Source organism: Alligator sinensis, unplaced genomic scaffold, assembly GCF_000455745.1.
Source record: "Alligator sinensis unplaced genomic scaffold, ASM45574v1 scaffold918_1, whole genome shotgun sequence".
Taxonomy (NCBI): domain Eukaryota; kingdom Metazoa; phylum Chordata; order Crocodylia; family Alligatoridae; genus Alligator; species Alligator sinensis.
Window position 1 is genome coordinate 537968 of NW_005842676.1, and position 16982 is coordinate 554949.

Consider the following 16982-nt stretch of genomic DNA (forward strand, 5'->3'; position numbering starts at 1 on the left):
GGAAAGAGTCAGCAGTGTGCATCTATCTCGATGCCCAGTGACCACAAGTAATAGGGTTTGGGGCTGATGGGGTGAGGCCACACCATGCACACCACTGCAGGGACAGCCCAGGCACTGCTATCCAGCAGGTTAAAGGGGCCACTGGGCAGGAGCTGCTCCCCCAGCTGCATACTTGACTTGGCTTGGTTCTGCCCTGGGCTAGTGCCAACACACTTGGGCCCTTTTCCAGCCCCCCACCAGCCTGGGTCTCTCTGCTCGGTAGGGCTTATATCCAGGATGGAACCACTGGCACAATCGCTATGTGCCTCTCCCTACCTGGGCTTGAGGCCGTTTTGCTTTCTTCCCTCCCCCTCAATCTGGCATTTGCTCCTGGACTGCTCTAAGCAAAACCCCAGCCCTGGTGGCTGGGAAGGTACGGTGGGATTGCCCCCTGGCTGAGAGAGGGCTCTGAAGGTCCTGGGCGGGTGGAAAGTCTGTGCTGGTGGGACAGGGGAGGGAGGCGGGGAATTAAACCCCACTCCATTCCCTGTTTACTTGAGTCTGTTGCTGGGGCTGGCCATGCCCCGCCACTGCTCCAGCAGCGAGGTGGGGTGGGAGTGCCTGAAGGGACTTCTGTGCTCTGGCCAGGCAGATCCCAGCTGGGATCCAGGGAGAGAGGGGAGGGAGGAGGAATAAACCCCCTCCCTGTCCCCTTTGCCTCGGAGGTAATGCCCTTCAGCATCTGCTCATGCCCCCATACCTGCTCCTGTTAGAGAGCAGACGGGTGGGGCCAGCCCTGCTCTCTGAAGCAGACAGAACAGCTGGGGCCAGGGCTGAAAAGCATTCTGGGATGCTGGGGGACTCTGATTTAACTTAAACCAGGAAGGGATCGGGGACAGAAGTTTCATAAGCCAGTTTGACCCAAATCAGTTAAGTCTGAAACTACATTCAACCAGGTGTATCTTAAACCAGTTTCTGCCATTTTAAAAAAAGGATTATGTGCACTGAACTTCTGTTGTGTTACAGGTTTAAGCCAGCTTCTGATCACTTAAACCAGTTTATGTGCAACTTCTGTTCCTAGCTTTAATGATCATTATTTGCTGGGTGATTTGATTAATGCTGTTACTTCAGTGGTTCTGTAGTGGTTACCCATTACAGAATACTCTTTTGTACTGCTTTTAAATAAGCCTGCCTGCCTTTGTCAGTCTCTTGGCAGAAAGAGGTCTTTTCCAGCTTCTCCAGTTAAGGACCTGTTCCTGCTTCTCTTTAAGTTAATGGCAAAGCTGTCTCTGCCAGCAAGACTAAGGAGCATTAGGTTAGTGTCAGGTATATACCAAGAGTTATGTAGAGGGCTTACGTGAGAGTGCAAATTCATTTTTCAAACCTAACCACCAAAAAAGCATATTCTGGCTCTAACGGGTGCATAATGCTCATCTATGACAGCACCAGATATTTTGTTCATGCTTACAGTCAGGGTACTGGTTAAATGGAATTCTGGTTAAGAAAATATTTGATGGCTCTTGTTTTCTTTTTTAGGAAAAAATAGATAATCTCAGCATATTGTCCATCCATTAACACAGTGGTTCTCAACCTTTTTGGCCTCAAAACACCCCTTACTGGTCTCAAGGCACCCCTCCATAACTTTTGTGAATTGAGTGGCACCCAATTTCAAAAACTAATTTATATATTACACTACTTACCTCCTTGCCAAGGGGCTGAGCAGTGGGGGTGGGAGATCATTCAGGCAGGGACAAGCCTGAGCCTGAAATTATCTACTTTGCTTATCTGTTTATCTCCTCACACCTCACTTATCTCCTCACACCTTGCCCACACCCTTCAAAGGATCTGATGGCATTCCAGGGTTCAGCAACATGTTGGTTGAGAATCACTGCATTAATAACAAAATTGCCATTTAATGTCTGTTATCTGAAATATGTGATTGTGTTATACGTTTAATCAAAATGTTCTTTCAAAAACATACTTTTTCTTTTTAATGGATAATTGGGTTTTCAATAAAACAAAACATTTGAACCAGCATGTTTATTTTCCACAGACTGTTTTGAATTTTTGTCCAAACTTGTGGCTGAAAACTCAAATTACTTGTATTCTTGACAAAATTAAATTTGTACATCAGGGGATATGCCCGTTCTTGTATCGGTTCAGGTAGAATACAAATTTACATGAATTATAGCACTCGCTGTCCATTGTTGTTAATGGGAGATTACACCATTTTTCAGAAACTGAACTTGTATTTTACCAAGTGTCAATGTGGTGCCTATCTTTTAAGTACTTAATTTGGAAACTTTGATTTCATAATGAAGGATTCTTCCATTAAAAAATTTAAATGAACCCTATATTAAACCTGTAGTTTTAGGCCCCGAAATTGACCTATATGTTAAGATGTTCTCTCCTTTTCTTGTTTACCCCTTGTTTGTGAAATTGCTTAGCAACAAAGCAAAACACATGATGTTATCAGCCCCCTTTGTACTCAATCATAAAATTTTAATGTTCACATGTGATGTTATCATGGAGATGATCTTAGTGTTTGGAGAGGGAACTGATTAAATAAATGGAAGAAGGAAAAAATAAAGTGTGTGTTTCCTTCTACTTGTCATCCACCCCCTTACCCCCCTCCAGTAACAGGTCTTCAATGTAATTTATATGTTGTGTTCTTTGTAGTGTTAACACACATACACATTCATACACACATTCTTTTTTACATTATCCCCCATAAGGATACACTAAAGACACTTTGGTATTTGGAGAAAAAATTACTAAACACTAAAAACCTGTAGAATGAGAACGCAACCAATTTCAATGCTACTGGGATTGCCTGTTTTAGGAGCTCACTCATGGTACAATGCAATTACCATGATAATAAGAATATCAGATTATTCTTTTTTTTTTCTTTTATTTGGCAATAAATAGTAATTTTCCCCTCTGTCCAGGATTTCCTGGACTTGTTAATGCATGAAGCAATCTGCATGTTTTCCCTCTACTTCTCATTTTCCTCCCCACTCCCCCTCCCTCTTCAGTATGATTTATGTGCTGTGCTCTTTGTCAGAGAGATGCAATATATATTTCAGAGCAACTAATACTAAAACTAGTAGGGTTAACACAGGGAAAGTTAAAAACATTATAAATAGTGTTTATTTCAAATGACATATGTTGTTTAACCTATTGCTCAGGTTTCTCAAAGAGATCCCAGGGAGTTAGATCCCACATGTATTGAATGTTCATGAAAATTAAATATCCAGATCACCTACCTTGCTTTGAATATCTCAAAGTGGTTAAGTAGCTTAATGGTAATTAACGGTGATGGTAATTCAAAGATAGAGTCTTGAAATACTGGAATGATTTGATATCGAGTGGGATACATTCTAGAAGTAGCGTGTTATAGACCAGATTCTGCTCTGAGTTATATCAGTGTGTGACTCAGGGGAACTCCAATGAATGGAACTGAGTTGTTGTAAATGGTACACCAGTACGACTGACTCAGATCAGGGTCTGATCCAGTCTGTCATTGTATAATGTGTTATGCAAATGAAAATCTTGTTTTCCTCCAAAGTTCCTAACTAATTCCCTCCCTCCACATAAATCTATTACTGTTCCTCTGCTTGAGGGTGGGCAGACAATGTCAGGACCTCTGTACTCTCTAGAGTTTTTCTTAACCCCTACTTTTAAAGATTGCCCCATCAAAACTATTTCAGTGGAGCTACTACTGTGTATTGTTTACCTCTTCATGCTGGTGTTTCTTTGTGATTTCAGGCTACTTTCAGCACATTTTAATGATTTAATGAAACAGCTCCAGGTTGCTGTTGTTTTAACAACATCAGAGCCGGGACAGGCAGAACAGGCATAGTGGCAGAAGCTCAACCAGAACTGTTTAGACATTCCCAGCTGCTATGAATGCTGCACTCCCCTCCCTGGCCCCCCATCCTTTATCTGACCTGCCTCCCTACCCTGGCTCTTGGGCTGTGTGCCCCCACCACCCCACGCCCCCTTTCTAGTCTCAGCATCACCACCCAGCTCTCAGAAACCCTTGCCCTCTCACCCACTCTCCCACAGGGTTTGCCCTGAGTGTTAATTTGTCGTCTTATACCACTGCTTTTTTGTCTCTCCATGTGGTAATTGCAGCTTCCATAAGAGTTAAGAGAGTTCCATAAGAGTTCTTCCATAAGAGTTAAGAGACCATTAACTCTTTGAAGGTCTACCTATTTGACTCCTGCATGTTAGGAGTGTTGACTTGCAGTGTCCATAAACCAGAAGCTAGGATCATGCACATCACTAGAATCTTGAAGCATCTCTACAGGACTCTGGTATTTTTCTATCCAGTTCAGAATGATCCTCCCTAAGTTTTTATTTTGTTTTCTGAACTCTCTAATATCCTCTGCATGTATCCATCACCAATCCAATCTGTGATCTCTGCTAAAGCAAGAGCTGCTTTCTCTGCAGCTCCTGGGATATGGAATGGGCGTGATGTATATTTTCATTTTTTTTTCTTCTGTATTTTAGAATGTCATGAGCAAGCACATTTATTCCATATTTTCCCCTATTTATTTCTTCCTTCTCATACCATACTGTGTACTAACTTCTGTAAATCATTTGAAGATGCAGTTCATGAAGGTCAGTGCAGTGAAGTTTCAATGATTCTCTTATTAAAGTTGTTGTGTAACAGTGCTTTGAAAGTGGACAATTAATTGCTTCCCCTCTGCTACTTGGCCTACAAGAAGAGCATCCAATAGAAATTATTCCATTGGCACCCACCTCTCCCACTAGCAAACAAAAGTATCTCTTCACAATACTTAAAGGTTATATACTTTAAAGTTTGGCTGTATATTTATTTTATAAATGAAAATGGCAAGTAACCAAAAAAGGGTTTTATTGTTGCCAATAAGAAGGGTAGGGGTTGTAGTTTAGGACATCTGATTTTGTTTCAATGTTATCTGGTCTTTTGCTTTTATACTAGCAGTGTTCAAGTGCACTATAGAGAGCATCCTAGGATGACAGTGCTGAGAGAGGGTAACCTTTACATAAAGAAGAGCTTGCGTGCTGTCTCTCTCAATGATTTGAAGTAGAGAATGGGTATAGCACTTTGCAACTCTAAAACAATGTGGAGCCTTGGGATCACCTGTGTTCAGAGTAATCCTGAGCCTGTGAAATCCCCTAGGAAGTGATGAACCAAAAAGACCCAAATAAATTATGCATATAGAGTTTCATTTGATTAGGCTTTATAGTAAATGAAGGGTCTCTGCTTCCCCTTTAGTTGATCTTAAGAGTAGTGGTCTCCTTCCTTCAGTATTGCTGGCTCTTGCTGTTCTCTTATGTGTTTCACCCTTGATTCATCCTTCTTGAAAAGCCAAGTGCTGGAGTCAGGTGAATATTTCAGAACCACAGCTTTCATTTTCTGTAAAAAAGTGGATATCTACCAAGCATGGTTGCAGAGATAAACTGGAAAATGAGGACCCTAAAGTTTTTGGGGGGAAAAGATAGGAAGAATTACATATTAAATCATTTTAAAATATCCAGTTTTAAAATCCATTCTTGTGGTTTGTGTCATCATTAATAGTGACAGCATTGTAGTTTACTAAGCTAAAGCAATTTGTATGAAGTGTATAATTTTGTTTTGAGTCTGATCATGTAACTGTAGAAGTGAAGAGCAAGTGTCTTTTTACAGTGTATAGGATCAGGATTAGACCCTTCATTCAGAAAACCTCACTCTTAAATAGTAGTTTTAGAGACTTGCTGTTTATGCAACTAGGCTGAAATGGCAATCTGCAATCATTTACAGGCAATTTGGTCTTCATTACAAATTAATGAAGTGATAATTGCTCTTTGCAACCTTTTATATGCAGAACATACTGGTGTTGTTTGGTTTATCATGCAATTTATACTTCTGTATTGACGTGCTTGTATAAACATGCCAGATTAGAAAGTTGCTGTGAAAAAAATGCAGCAAGACTACTATGGCACAATATATCTTTTGAAGTGATTAAAATTCAGCAAATCAAGTTCCTGTTTTGTTTGCATCTTTCATAGGAAGTGTAGAATGTATTGGAATGACTAGAAATGATATTAATGGGAACAGTGATGAATAAATCATGTGAATATCTATGTGAGATCCTTTAAATTTCCTTGTAAAATACCTTTCATAATCCTATCTAATTTAGTCTTAATTGATGGATGTCAATATTTGAGTGACATTTTTCTAGAAACCCAAATGTTTATACCAAAATTGGAAGACTTTGTGATTCACATGTATATTATGTCTGATTTTTAGCTCTTGCCCACATACAGAAATTGCAGTGGTTTAATTTAAACTGATTTAATCAATAGAACAATTTTTAAGTTCTAGTAGTTGATTGGGTGGAGGTCTCTATATAGATCTCTTGGTTTAGGGTCTGAACAAACCTGGTACAATTAGTCGTTATTTCCATGTAAATAAGTTAATTTTCACTACTCTCCCTTAGAATTATCCCTGAAAGAATCAAGGGTAAGACTCAGCTGGTATAAGTTACACCAATAAAAGTGACATACATCTGCAGGAACTCCAGAATGCCAGCTTGTCTGTCCAGTTTAGTTCCTGCTTTAAACTGGTTCCTATTAGTGTAACATACCAGTGAAAGTTACACTGATGTAAATGTTTCATTTGCTCACACATCCCGGCTACAGACAGACATTGTTGTCTGTCATTTTTGTTGCAGGATCAGCTACACCAGCCACAGCTGAACCAATTAATTAGCAGGTACAGATGTCACTTGGGGCCATTGTCCCAGAGAATTGGGCCCGTGCCATTTCTAGGGCTTCAGTGGCCCAATCCTGCAGAACAGCAGCCCCAGGTGCCTAGCCCTGACCTGGGGTGTACATCTACAAGTGCAGAGTGGGGAATCACCTGGGGCTCCCATGCTCTAAAGTCTGAAATGTGTGTCCTGAAATCCCCTATAGGGGAATTCCTGTGGCATGTGTTTCATGCTGCAGAGCAAAGGAACCCCATGGGGAATTCCCAGGGTTCATCAAGTGTGGACCCAGGGCATTTCCTTTTTCTTCAGTGTGAAATATGTGCCCCTAGAATCACCTACCTGGGGCTACTGAAGAATGTAGACAGCCCTGGTGTGCAGGGATTGTGCCATAACCAAACACACATTTGCTGTGATAAAGCAGCACAAACCATCAATAGTAATCATTGTGCTAATATTTGGGGGTATTTTAGACAAGGATGCTTGTTCATTTGTGTTTTGTGCCACTATAAAAGTTTTTCTGATGTCATAAGGGCAACATATCTTTGCAGCCTCATTTTGAGTGTATCAGTTTAGTTTAGGTTGATGGTTCTCAGCCTTGATAGACTTGAGGCATTCCCCTGTTTTTTTACTACAGAAAAATAATGAAGCAATGCTTCTGTTGCAGAGAACTCAGAAAGACCACATCAGGTCAGAATGTTTTAACACTGGATTCCTCTTTGAAATCTTTGGGTTTATCATGTGAACCATGATTGCACACATGACAGTGCTGTCATGAAGGCTCTCAAGGCACCCCAGTTTGCCTTAGCATCCTGAGATGTGTACAGAAGTGCTCTGTGCATGTTTTACAGAGCTGTAATTTAGAGCACTTTTTATAGCACTATAAAGCTACAGCACTTTTAAACATGACAGATGTTCAGTGTTTGGGAGGAGGGTGGGCTTTGAGCCTCCCTGCACTTCCCAGCCTCAGAGGCAGGGGGTGCTCTGCAGCCTCCTGGGACTTCTCCATGGGTCAGAAATCTGACCAGCATACAGAAGTTATTTAAAGTGCTGCAGATTGCTAAACTGCTGTAAAATATTTAATACCTCATTTAATAAGGGTTAATTTAAAGTGCTGTACTAATTTTTAAAGTGCTGTAAAGCACTTCTGTTAACTCATGTTAATAAAGCGCTTTAAATGGCAAAAAAAACCCCAACTTCTGTACACACCCCTGTTGAGAATCACTGGTTTAGTTTAAGCTAGTTTCTATTAGATCTAGCCCATATCTGCTGAGATGGCAGTTATTCTAGTGTAAAGTTACCAAAACCAATGCAAGTACCTTGATTCCACTGTAACAACATGCACACAAGGGTTTTACTCATTTCTTTTTTTTTTAATCTATACTAGTCTAGTACATGTTTACAAATGCTTAAACAAAAATAAGCCTAATTTAAACAATACAAAAGAGTATTCATAGGAAGATTCTTCAAAAGAAGTGATATAGAAGTGTCAGCTGACAGGGCTCCCAGCCTGAGGAGTGTACCATGCCCAGCATAAAACCTCCAAGCCCTAGGGGGCTCCCAGCAGCAGGAGATTGTGTTTTACCCATGCAGGGGCTGGCCATGATTGGGCTCCACCTGCATCAGCAATAAGGCATGATGGATCTAATGCATAATCCCATAATTGCCCCTCCTGCAATGCATATATGCCTTTACCGGCATGTATAAAAGGGGCCTCTGAATCCTTTATAATTTAAATAGATGGGGAAAGGCATATTCCTAGAAAAAATTATGATCTGTACTCAGAGAAAGTGCACTTTCTCCAAAAATGCTTTGTTCTGTCTACTTCACTCACTCCAACATTTACAACACCTAGTAACTCTGTCTCAGGGGTTACCACTCTCCAGCTGCATTGCATCTGATTGCTGCCATGGCACAGGGTTTGCATTTTGGAATGTGTTGTGTGTATCTCTCTGGGTGACAGTGATCCAGAAGATGGATTTTTGTAGCTTCTATAAACAGTCATGTTTCACTGTGCGCTAAGTTCTGTCTTTGTATATGCATAATTCTCTTTAAAGCTAGAAAAATAGCCTTTTAAAATTGGCTGTAAATGGAGGTATTCAAAGTTTCATGGATAGTTTGGGGGGAGGGGGATTATAAAAGTAAAATGTTAGAACATGTAAATCCAGCATTCTTGGATGCTTGAAAGCCCTTTTAATTGTTAGGATTAAATAAACACTGCATGGTAACTACAACAATCAATTTTTTTCCTATCAAAGATGAAAAAAGCCCATATATCTGTCAGCTGTTATATCCAGAACTAGTTGGAGGACCAACACTGTTAAATATTGGTTCTGATGAGGCTGGTGTAAAAAGCTATATAGTATTGAAGAACCTGAGTTATTGGATGTTTGAAAATAAAGTTTGTGATAATTTTTAGTAATTGTAGTAGTAAGGTTAAGGTGAACTAGTGGGGTCAGAGAGGTGCAAAATAAATAGAAGTCTCCTTAAGTTTTTTAAATGCTGTTCAAGCCCTAAAATATTGTTGTAAACTCATGGTATTTCAGCAGTAGCTGAAGACAGACAATGAGCTTTATATCACTTCATATTAAATGCTGACTTGTTAATGGTGACTGTTAGTGTATGTATAAAGCTTTCATAGGATGTGTTGGAAAACATGAAGTGCATGTTTCACAAGCCTTTCCTAGCAGTTTTAGGTAAAACAGTATTGCTCTCTATAGTGGGGCCAGACTCTTCAGTAAATTGTTCAATCATAATGTGCTTCTGTAAATACAGTAACTACTGATTATAATCAATATCCTTAATATTTTTCTTTTTTTCAGTGGGAAGAGATAAGTGGAGTTGATGAGCACTATACACCAATCAGAACTTATCAGGTGTGCAATGTCATGGATCACAGTCAGAACAACTGGCTAAGAACAAACTGGATCCCACGCAATTCAGCTCAGAAGATATATGTGGAGCTCAAGTTTACCTTGAGAGACTGTAATAGCATTCCACTGGTTCTGGGCACTTGCAAAGAGACCTTTAATCTTTATTACATGGAATCTGATGATGACCATTCAGTCAAGTTCAGAGAACACCAGTTTACAAAGATTGACACCATTGCAGCTGATGAGAGCTTCACTCAAATGGATCTTGGGGATCGAATTCTCAAACTCAATACAGAAGTTCGTGAGGTGGGACCCATCAGCAAGAAAGGCTTTTACTTGGCTTTTCAAGATGTGGGTGCATGTGTTGCCTTAGTATCAGTGCGAGTGTACTTCAAAAAGTGCCCTTTCACCGTAAAGAACCTGGCTATGTTTCCAGACACAGTACCTATGGACTCCCAGTCACTAGTGGAAGTGCGAGGTTCTTGTGTCAATCATTCCAAGGAGGAAGATCCACCTAAGATGTATTGCAGTACAGAAGGAGAATGGCTAGTGCCCATAGGAAAGTGTTTGTGTAATGCTGGCTATGAAGAAAGAGGCTTTGCTTGCCAAGGTAACAATGTACTTCATATTTATAGTTTAATTATTAGCAGGTGATTCGTATCATGTCCCTTCTCTTCATAATGATTCAAGTTCTTCACAAACTGATGAGATAGATTAATTGGATCACAAAATTACACATTTAGTTTTTACTTGTTTGATTCACGTGCATAATGTACTTTAACAGTATCCACTTCCAGGATTGAGTGAATTTTTTGCAACTAAGATCACATGCAGTAAACCCTGGCTCTCTTCCCTTGTCCATATACCTACAAACAGATTATGATTTCTTGAAATGCATTCATTCTGATAAAATATTTGAAATTTTGTATGAAGGTTCTTTTTTTTTTTTTGGGCTTAAACTATAAGTATTCAGTTTTTGCTGCTTGACATATAGGTTGGTTCATCAGGGCTGATCAGATAAAACAGATGTTTTTCTTGATCTCAATTGATCTAAATGTGCAAACATTTGCAAAGTGAATATGAATGCATTAAGTTTTTTAATTATACTTCCACAAATACTCATGATCCAGAAATCATTTTCTGCAAATGTTTGGGTCAACAAAACTGTTTATATAAATTATGGAATGCAATGAGGATATGAGAGTTGTTAAATCTAAATATTTGAATGACATTTTATTTGGAACGTACTTGCTATGATTAATACAACTGAAATGACACATTTTTTTCTTCTAGTCAGATACATTGGGTTTTTTTCTCCCCTTTGCCCCCTTGTGCCATGTGTCTCCCACAATATGGTTTGTTCCTGCTGGCCAGTGGGCTTCTAGTCTCCATGCCTGTGAAATCCTTGGCTTCTTCACAAAGAATTCCAGTGAAAAGGCCAATGAAGGGTTTTAAAGTGTGCCTTTTGTAAAAAAAGGTTTTACAGTTATCTCTGAAAGCACTGATATTAGTAGTAGTAGTTTACACTATTGCTGGAGGTTTGTTTGTTTTTTTAATTAAGGGACACATCAGTACTTTGAAGTTGATTGAGACTGGCAAAATCTTTTTATGTAAGCTTTATAAGCATCGGCTAAATCCTTCTGAACTGGTGGAGCCCTCATGTGAGTCCCAAATCAAAATGACCCAAGCCATGTAGTTGTGCATTCTGTTCTTTTATCATAAAAGGAGCTATCATGAGACGGTGGAAGGGCTGGGTGGCAGGCAGTAAGGGGACTCTAACTCTGTTTAACTTATTACTAGACCCTGGGAAAGTGCATTTTTATCGTTTGAGGTAGACCTTATATTGTTACTTCAGAAACAGTGGCTCATAGAGTTAAGGAGTTTTAATTCCCCACCCAAATAACTACAGACACATGTAAAAGTACAGGCAGATAGAAGGGCAGGGTGACCTTTTATAGACCGATTCATTCAGAGAGGCATGAGAATTTATGAGCTGACTCCTACTTTTGAATGATATGAATGCACTTGCAGAGAGCAGGGATACTAGATGGAAAGCAATAAAATAATTTAAACACAAAGGGAAGGAAGGAAGGTGAGTTGAAGAGATCAAATAAACAAATAAACAAATCAGTTAACCCTTTGAAGGGCTGAACCCCAAGAATGGCCATAATGCCCCTTAGGGGCCAAACTACCTGTCTCCCTAAACTCTTCATTGTAACTTCCTCACCGTTCCACCTGCCATGCCTTGGTGAGAATTGTATTTTAAATTGGGAGGCTGTTCCCCTAAGTCCTTGAGTATGTGCCTCCTGGATCAGCAAGTGGCCTAGCTGATTGGGCCCTATTGGCCCTATCTGTGCCCTCAGACACTAATTTGCCTTACGGGCATTAACTGTGGCCATCAACTACCCCCATAGCTATGCCCATGCCTTACAAGTGTTGCTCCATCATACTTTTTATGAGACATCACAGTCCCATTCTCATTCTGCCACTCAGGCACTAATACCTTTGTCTAAGTTTTAGCCTTGCAGCCTTCTCTTGTTGAGGCCCTCAGCTGTGGCCCACTGTCTTGGGATTTGATTCCCTAGTCTCAGCCCCACTGCATTTAAGCCGTATACAGAGCTTAACACAGAACACCCCCTTGGCACCCTGCAGCATGGCCTCCGGATCTCCCCTGTAACCACAACCTGGTCCTCCAGTTATAAACATAAACCAAGACAGCAGCAAACTGGTTCCAACTAAAATAAAATCCCATTCAGGATCACTGTCCCCCAACTCTTTGTACTTTGCGACTGTTTCCTTCCAGCCCTCTAGAGTACCTTAAGTATCTGCAGGTCCATCTCCTGCAGCCTCTCTTCCTGGGAGCTCCTCTCCCTGCAGACTGTGGGGCCAGACTGGCTTGAACCCACTTGGGAGTGGAGCCCTCTGGGCACCATCCTTCTGGTCATGTTGCTCCTCTACCGTGTACAGGTGTTTCTTCTTAGCTCTAAAAAGCCACCTGTTCCTGCTGTCCTGCTGTTACCTGTCAGCTCAGTCTTTCCCCTTTAAAGTCACAGGGGCAAAACCCCCTGTTACAGAAACATAGGGGTTGTACTACTTTGTGGGCCCTTTAAAAATAATAAGAGCTAGGCTTTTATTGACCTCACACACTTAAACTTTGTGCCTTCTGTAGCTACCTTTTTAATTCCTAAAACTTGGGAGCAAATACAGATATTACTATAAAAAACCTATATGAACTTGCCAGAATATTAGAGCCCTTGTCCCTTAAATGATTGGAAGCCATTGGTTTAGAATTACAGTGAAATGTGAACTTGAAAAGATTATTGCTCTGGAAAATATCAGAGGAAAGCTGAAGCAATGAAAATAAGTATTTAGTAAATGAATAAATAAAGGTATTTTCTTAAAATACATTTCTACATTCAGACACTGCATGTATACATAATTTCTATTGAAGGCAGCAAGGAATGTGTGTTGGATTTTTTTTGGGGGGGGTAGGGGGAGGGGAGAAGGCAGGGGTGTTCACACTGCAGGTGGGTTTTGACCAGGAACATAGAACATAAAAGCAGATTCTGTTACCCCAATCATACCTTGACATCCAGTTCCGCTTTCCCATTATTTTGGTCTTAGTTTCACATGTTCATCAAAAGAGCTTTGTGTATGAGATTAAACAATTTTAAAAAGTGATGGGAGATTCTGGCTTGAACTGGCTCTGCATATAATATCCTTCTGTCATGACAACTTTCAACAGCATTCATATTTGTCAAATCTTTTCACCCTCATGTGATTTAAGTGGCACTCTAAAAGCAGTCTGTGATCCAACCTCACTGTTGTTGACGTCAGTAACAGCAGGAAACGGAAGGCTCGGAAGCGAATTCAGTTTTTCACATGTCTTTTGAGTGACTGCTTTGGCTCAGCCCTGTTCCTTCTGTACCATTTTTTCTTGGCTGTAACAGGACTTAAATTTAGGATTATAGTGTTTGAAGTAGACATAAGATGGAGTCACAAGCACACAGGCATGAATGAGTGAGAAACTAAGAGTAATATCACTCTCTAGTTGAAGTTAAAATAATCTGAAATGGAAACAGCAATAACAGTGCTTCTTATCTTCAGAGCACTTGAAAAGCATTTAACTAATTATGGAAGAGATTTTACCAGATGAGCCTGTGTGCAAATACTTCCTGAAAATCTGATTTGCTTTCACACCAGTGACTTTTATTGTCTCTGAGCAAATACTTATAAGGATTTCATAACACATTTTCAAATATAAAATCAGTTTGCATTAGTAGAATGGCTTCTCTGATAATGAAATTAAGCACACTAATGAGGTCTGATCATCCCATTAGATTTCTTTTGAAAACCCTGGGTGCGATTTCTTTTATTATTGGCAAAAAAAAGTTTAGTCCCAATCTTTCTCTCAAATAAGTAGCATCTGCCATTTATCACATATATTTCCAACACAGGTTCCCTACCTTAGCTTTAGGTCTGAATCTTGCACTGGGGAATGTATAGGCAAGCTACTGGCCTGGTACAGAATGCTATATATTGGAAGGCACTGCATAGTAGGGCTGTGCAAAACTTCTCTGGCTGTCTCGTTTCGACACTGTTTCAACTCATTTTGAGCTCGAAACAGTAAAATTGAAATGAAACAAAGGGCTTTGAAACAGCCTTGAAACAAAACAATGGCAGTCAAAAAGTTTCCAAAGTTTTGAAACATTTCAAGTTTTGAAGCAGCCCTTCCCCTCCCCAGTGCTATGATCTGACTGGGGAATAGAACTCAGCCCAGCTGAGCTGAGTTTCCTTCCCCAGCCTGATCAATCTCTAAAAGCAGTCAGTGAGCCCAGTCGCACAGCCCCCACAGGGTTCCAGCCTCTGATCTGTCTGCCAGATGAAAGAGGCTGTTTTGAGCTTCCCCATTATAGCCCATGGACAAAATGTCCAAACAGTGACACTGTTTCGACAAAACGAAATGGAACAGTGGTTTCGAATCAAAACGAAATGCTGTTTTGTCAAAATGCAAGTCAAAATGCAATGGCGCTGTTTTGCACAGCCCTACTGCATCCTTTCAAGGTATGGTCCTTTTCAAGTATAGGCTGCACTTATTTGACCCTTTTTCAAGGTTCAAGTGTGGGATGGTAGGTGAAAACCAAGGGTGTGTGGTTAGTGGTTTCTTTTCTTTTTTCTTGTATTGTAGTAGGATGTTGTAGGTTATTGAGTGGCTCTTTCAAAGACATGGCCTGTTTTTCTCCTGGAGTTTACTTGCTGGGTAAAAGTAGTTTTCACTTTGGCAAGATGGGTGTCAAAAGTATTCTCCTCAGAATAGATGCAGTGGTATCCAAGGGTCTGCCTGTAGATAGCCAGTTTTTTGGTGCTTTTGGGGTGATTGCTGATTTTGTGGATGTAAGTGTGGTGGTCTGTGGGTTTTATGTATATAGCAGTTTTTTGGATACCCTCCCTGTTGTAGGTCATAGTTTCTAGAAAGTTGATGTTATTGTAGGAGTATTCCAGAAAGGATTTGATTGAAGGGTGATAGTTGTAAAACCTACAGCAGAAGTCAGTACACAAATCCAGGTGTTTAGTCCAGATGAAAATGTCATGTATTAGCACAGGGGTAGTGCCGGTTTGCTAGTGCAGTTTTCTAAAAACTCCTCTTCCAGGTGGCATATGAAGAGGCTGGCATACTGGGGAGTCATCCTTGTGCCCATGGTTTGAAGGCAGTGTCAGGTTTTTTTAAGTTAAGTTGTGGGTGTGGATTAAAAGAATGATTTGTATAATATGTTGTGGCTGCAAATCTAAATGTAGTCTATTTTCCTGTAGGTATTTTAGGCAGGTGGTTGTACATTCATGGTGTGGAAGATTAGTGTACATGGTGGTGACATTCATGGTTTCAAGTATGGCTTTCTCAGGGAGGTAATTAATGCTCTGGATCTTGTTGAAAGTAGTCTCAGGATGGTTTCTATGGCTGTGTCCACATGTGTGGACATTTGGTTCCCTGAGGAAAACTAGCAGTGGCACACCTTGTGCCACTGCCACTTGTCCCTAGGGAATGCCTATGCCGCACACCCTCTGGTACATGGCAGGTTACCTTGGGTAGGGGAGGGGAGGCTGGGGCTAGCACTGGGCTGTCCCAGCAGCCTTACCTGCGGTCCCGGGGGCCTCCTTGGGCTGCAGCTGTGGCGAGCCTACCACTCAGAGCCTGGTCAGCAGCCAGAGTGTGGCTCTAGCTGGCTAGGCTCTGGTTTGGTGTGGTGCACTCTGTCCCCACATGTGCAGCTCTGCCTTTTTTTGTGCGGGTATTTATGACCCCAGGATCTCCCTGGGTCAACATCCCCCCCACCCCCCACTGCTACCTTGCAGTGCAGAAAACACCTGAATGTGTGGTATGTGGAGCTGCAGACATGTCTGTGGCACCACATACTGCACAGCTGCACTCCTCTGGATGTGGTCTATGAATCCTGATAGCTCTTCAGTGAAGCAACTACAGTCGGATATAATGATCTGCTAAGATTGCCCTCTTTGTGAATCTTGGAGAGTATATATAATGTTCCTGAAACAGGAGTGTTGGGATTTAGTGGAAGTAATTTTTCCTGAAGCTGGTATGGGCAGGACTTGATTATATTTTCCTGTTCCAGAATGAATACTGATGTGGGGTCCTCCCCAAATTCTTTATATTAGTCGGTGTCTGAGAGTTGTCTATTAGTCTCATTGTCAGAAATATTATATATAATGTTAGGACTGTTAACAAAAAGATACACTTCTACTCCCACTGAGGAATTTTGGACTACGTAATTGCTTTTAAGGTTATTATTAGTGTTTAGGTCCTGAGAAGACTTTGCCAGCATTGTGTTGTTAGGCCTGGATGTAACTTTACATGCCAACTGACATAAAAAGGGGTGACTTGAAGAGCTTGTGTCTTTCCAACATTGAGGCCTTGAAATGTTGTTTGCATTGCTAAAGAATTTTACTAATCAAGACACTTAGCACAGTCAATCCTATTTGACTCTGGCATAGATTGTTTGGGATTTTGTTTTCTTCCTTCAGCTTTATCAGTGTTTATTGGGGTGGGGGGGTATAACACCCTTCCCGAATTAAAGCATTAGGTTTCTTCTGAGTATTGTCTGTGTTGGACTTTGTGGTAGTTTTCTGTTGTTTACTTAGAGCAAAGTTATGTTCACCTGATTGGTTTTTAATACAGCTGTGACCTGGATATGAATATACAGTATCTGTCCCTATTCATAGAATGTTTTACAAAACTAATAGTTATACTGCCTACTTGTTCCTCTAAAGCAATGATATGTAATTTTTAATTTTGCCCTATTTAGGATGAGAACTATCGGGAAATTATTTTAGCTACTAGATTTAGTCTCCTACTCTCTTCCTTGCTGCTGTCAGTTTTTCC

The 16982-nt window shown here is 40.7% G+C and overlaps 1 protein-coding gene across 1 annotated transcript in view; it reads left to right on the top strand.

The window, feature by feature from the left end:
* Positions 1 to 16982, top strand: part of EPHA3 (EPH receptor A3) — a 352724-nt gene that overhangs the window by 82261 nt on the left and 253481 nt on the right. The window contains exon 3 of the mRNA XM_006033907.2: positions 9539 to 10199. Within this exon, the coding sequence (XP_006033969.1) occupies positions 9539 to 10199 (661 nt within the window). The remainder of the gene's footprint in view (positions 1 to 9538; positions 10200 to 16982) is intronic.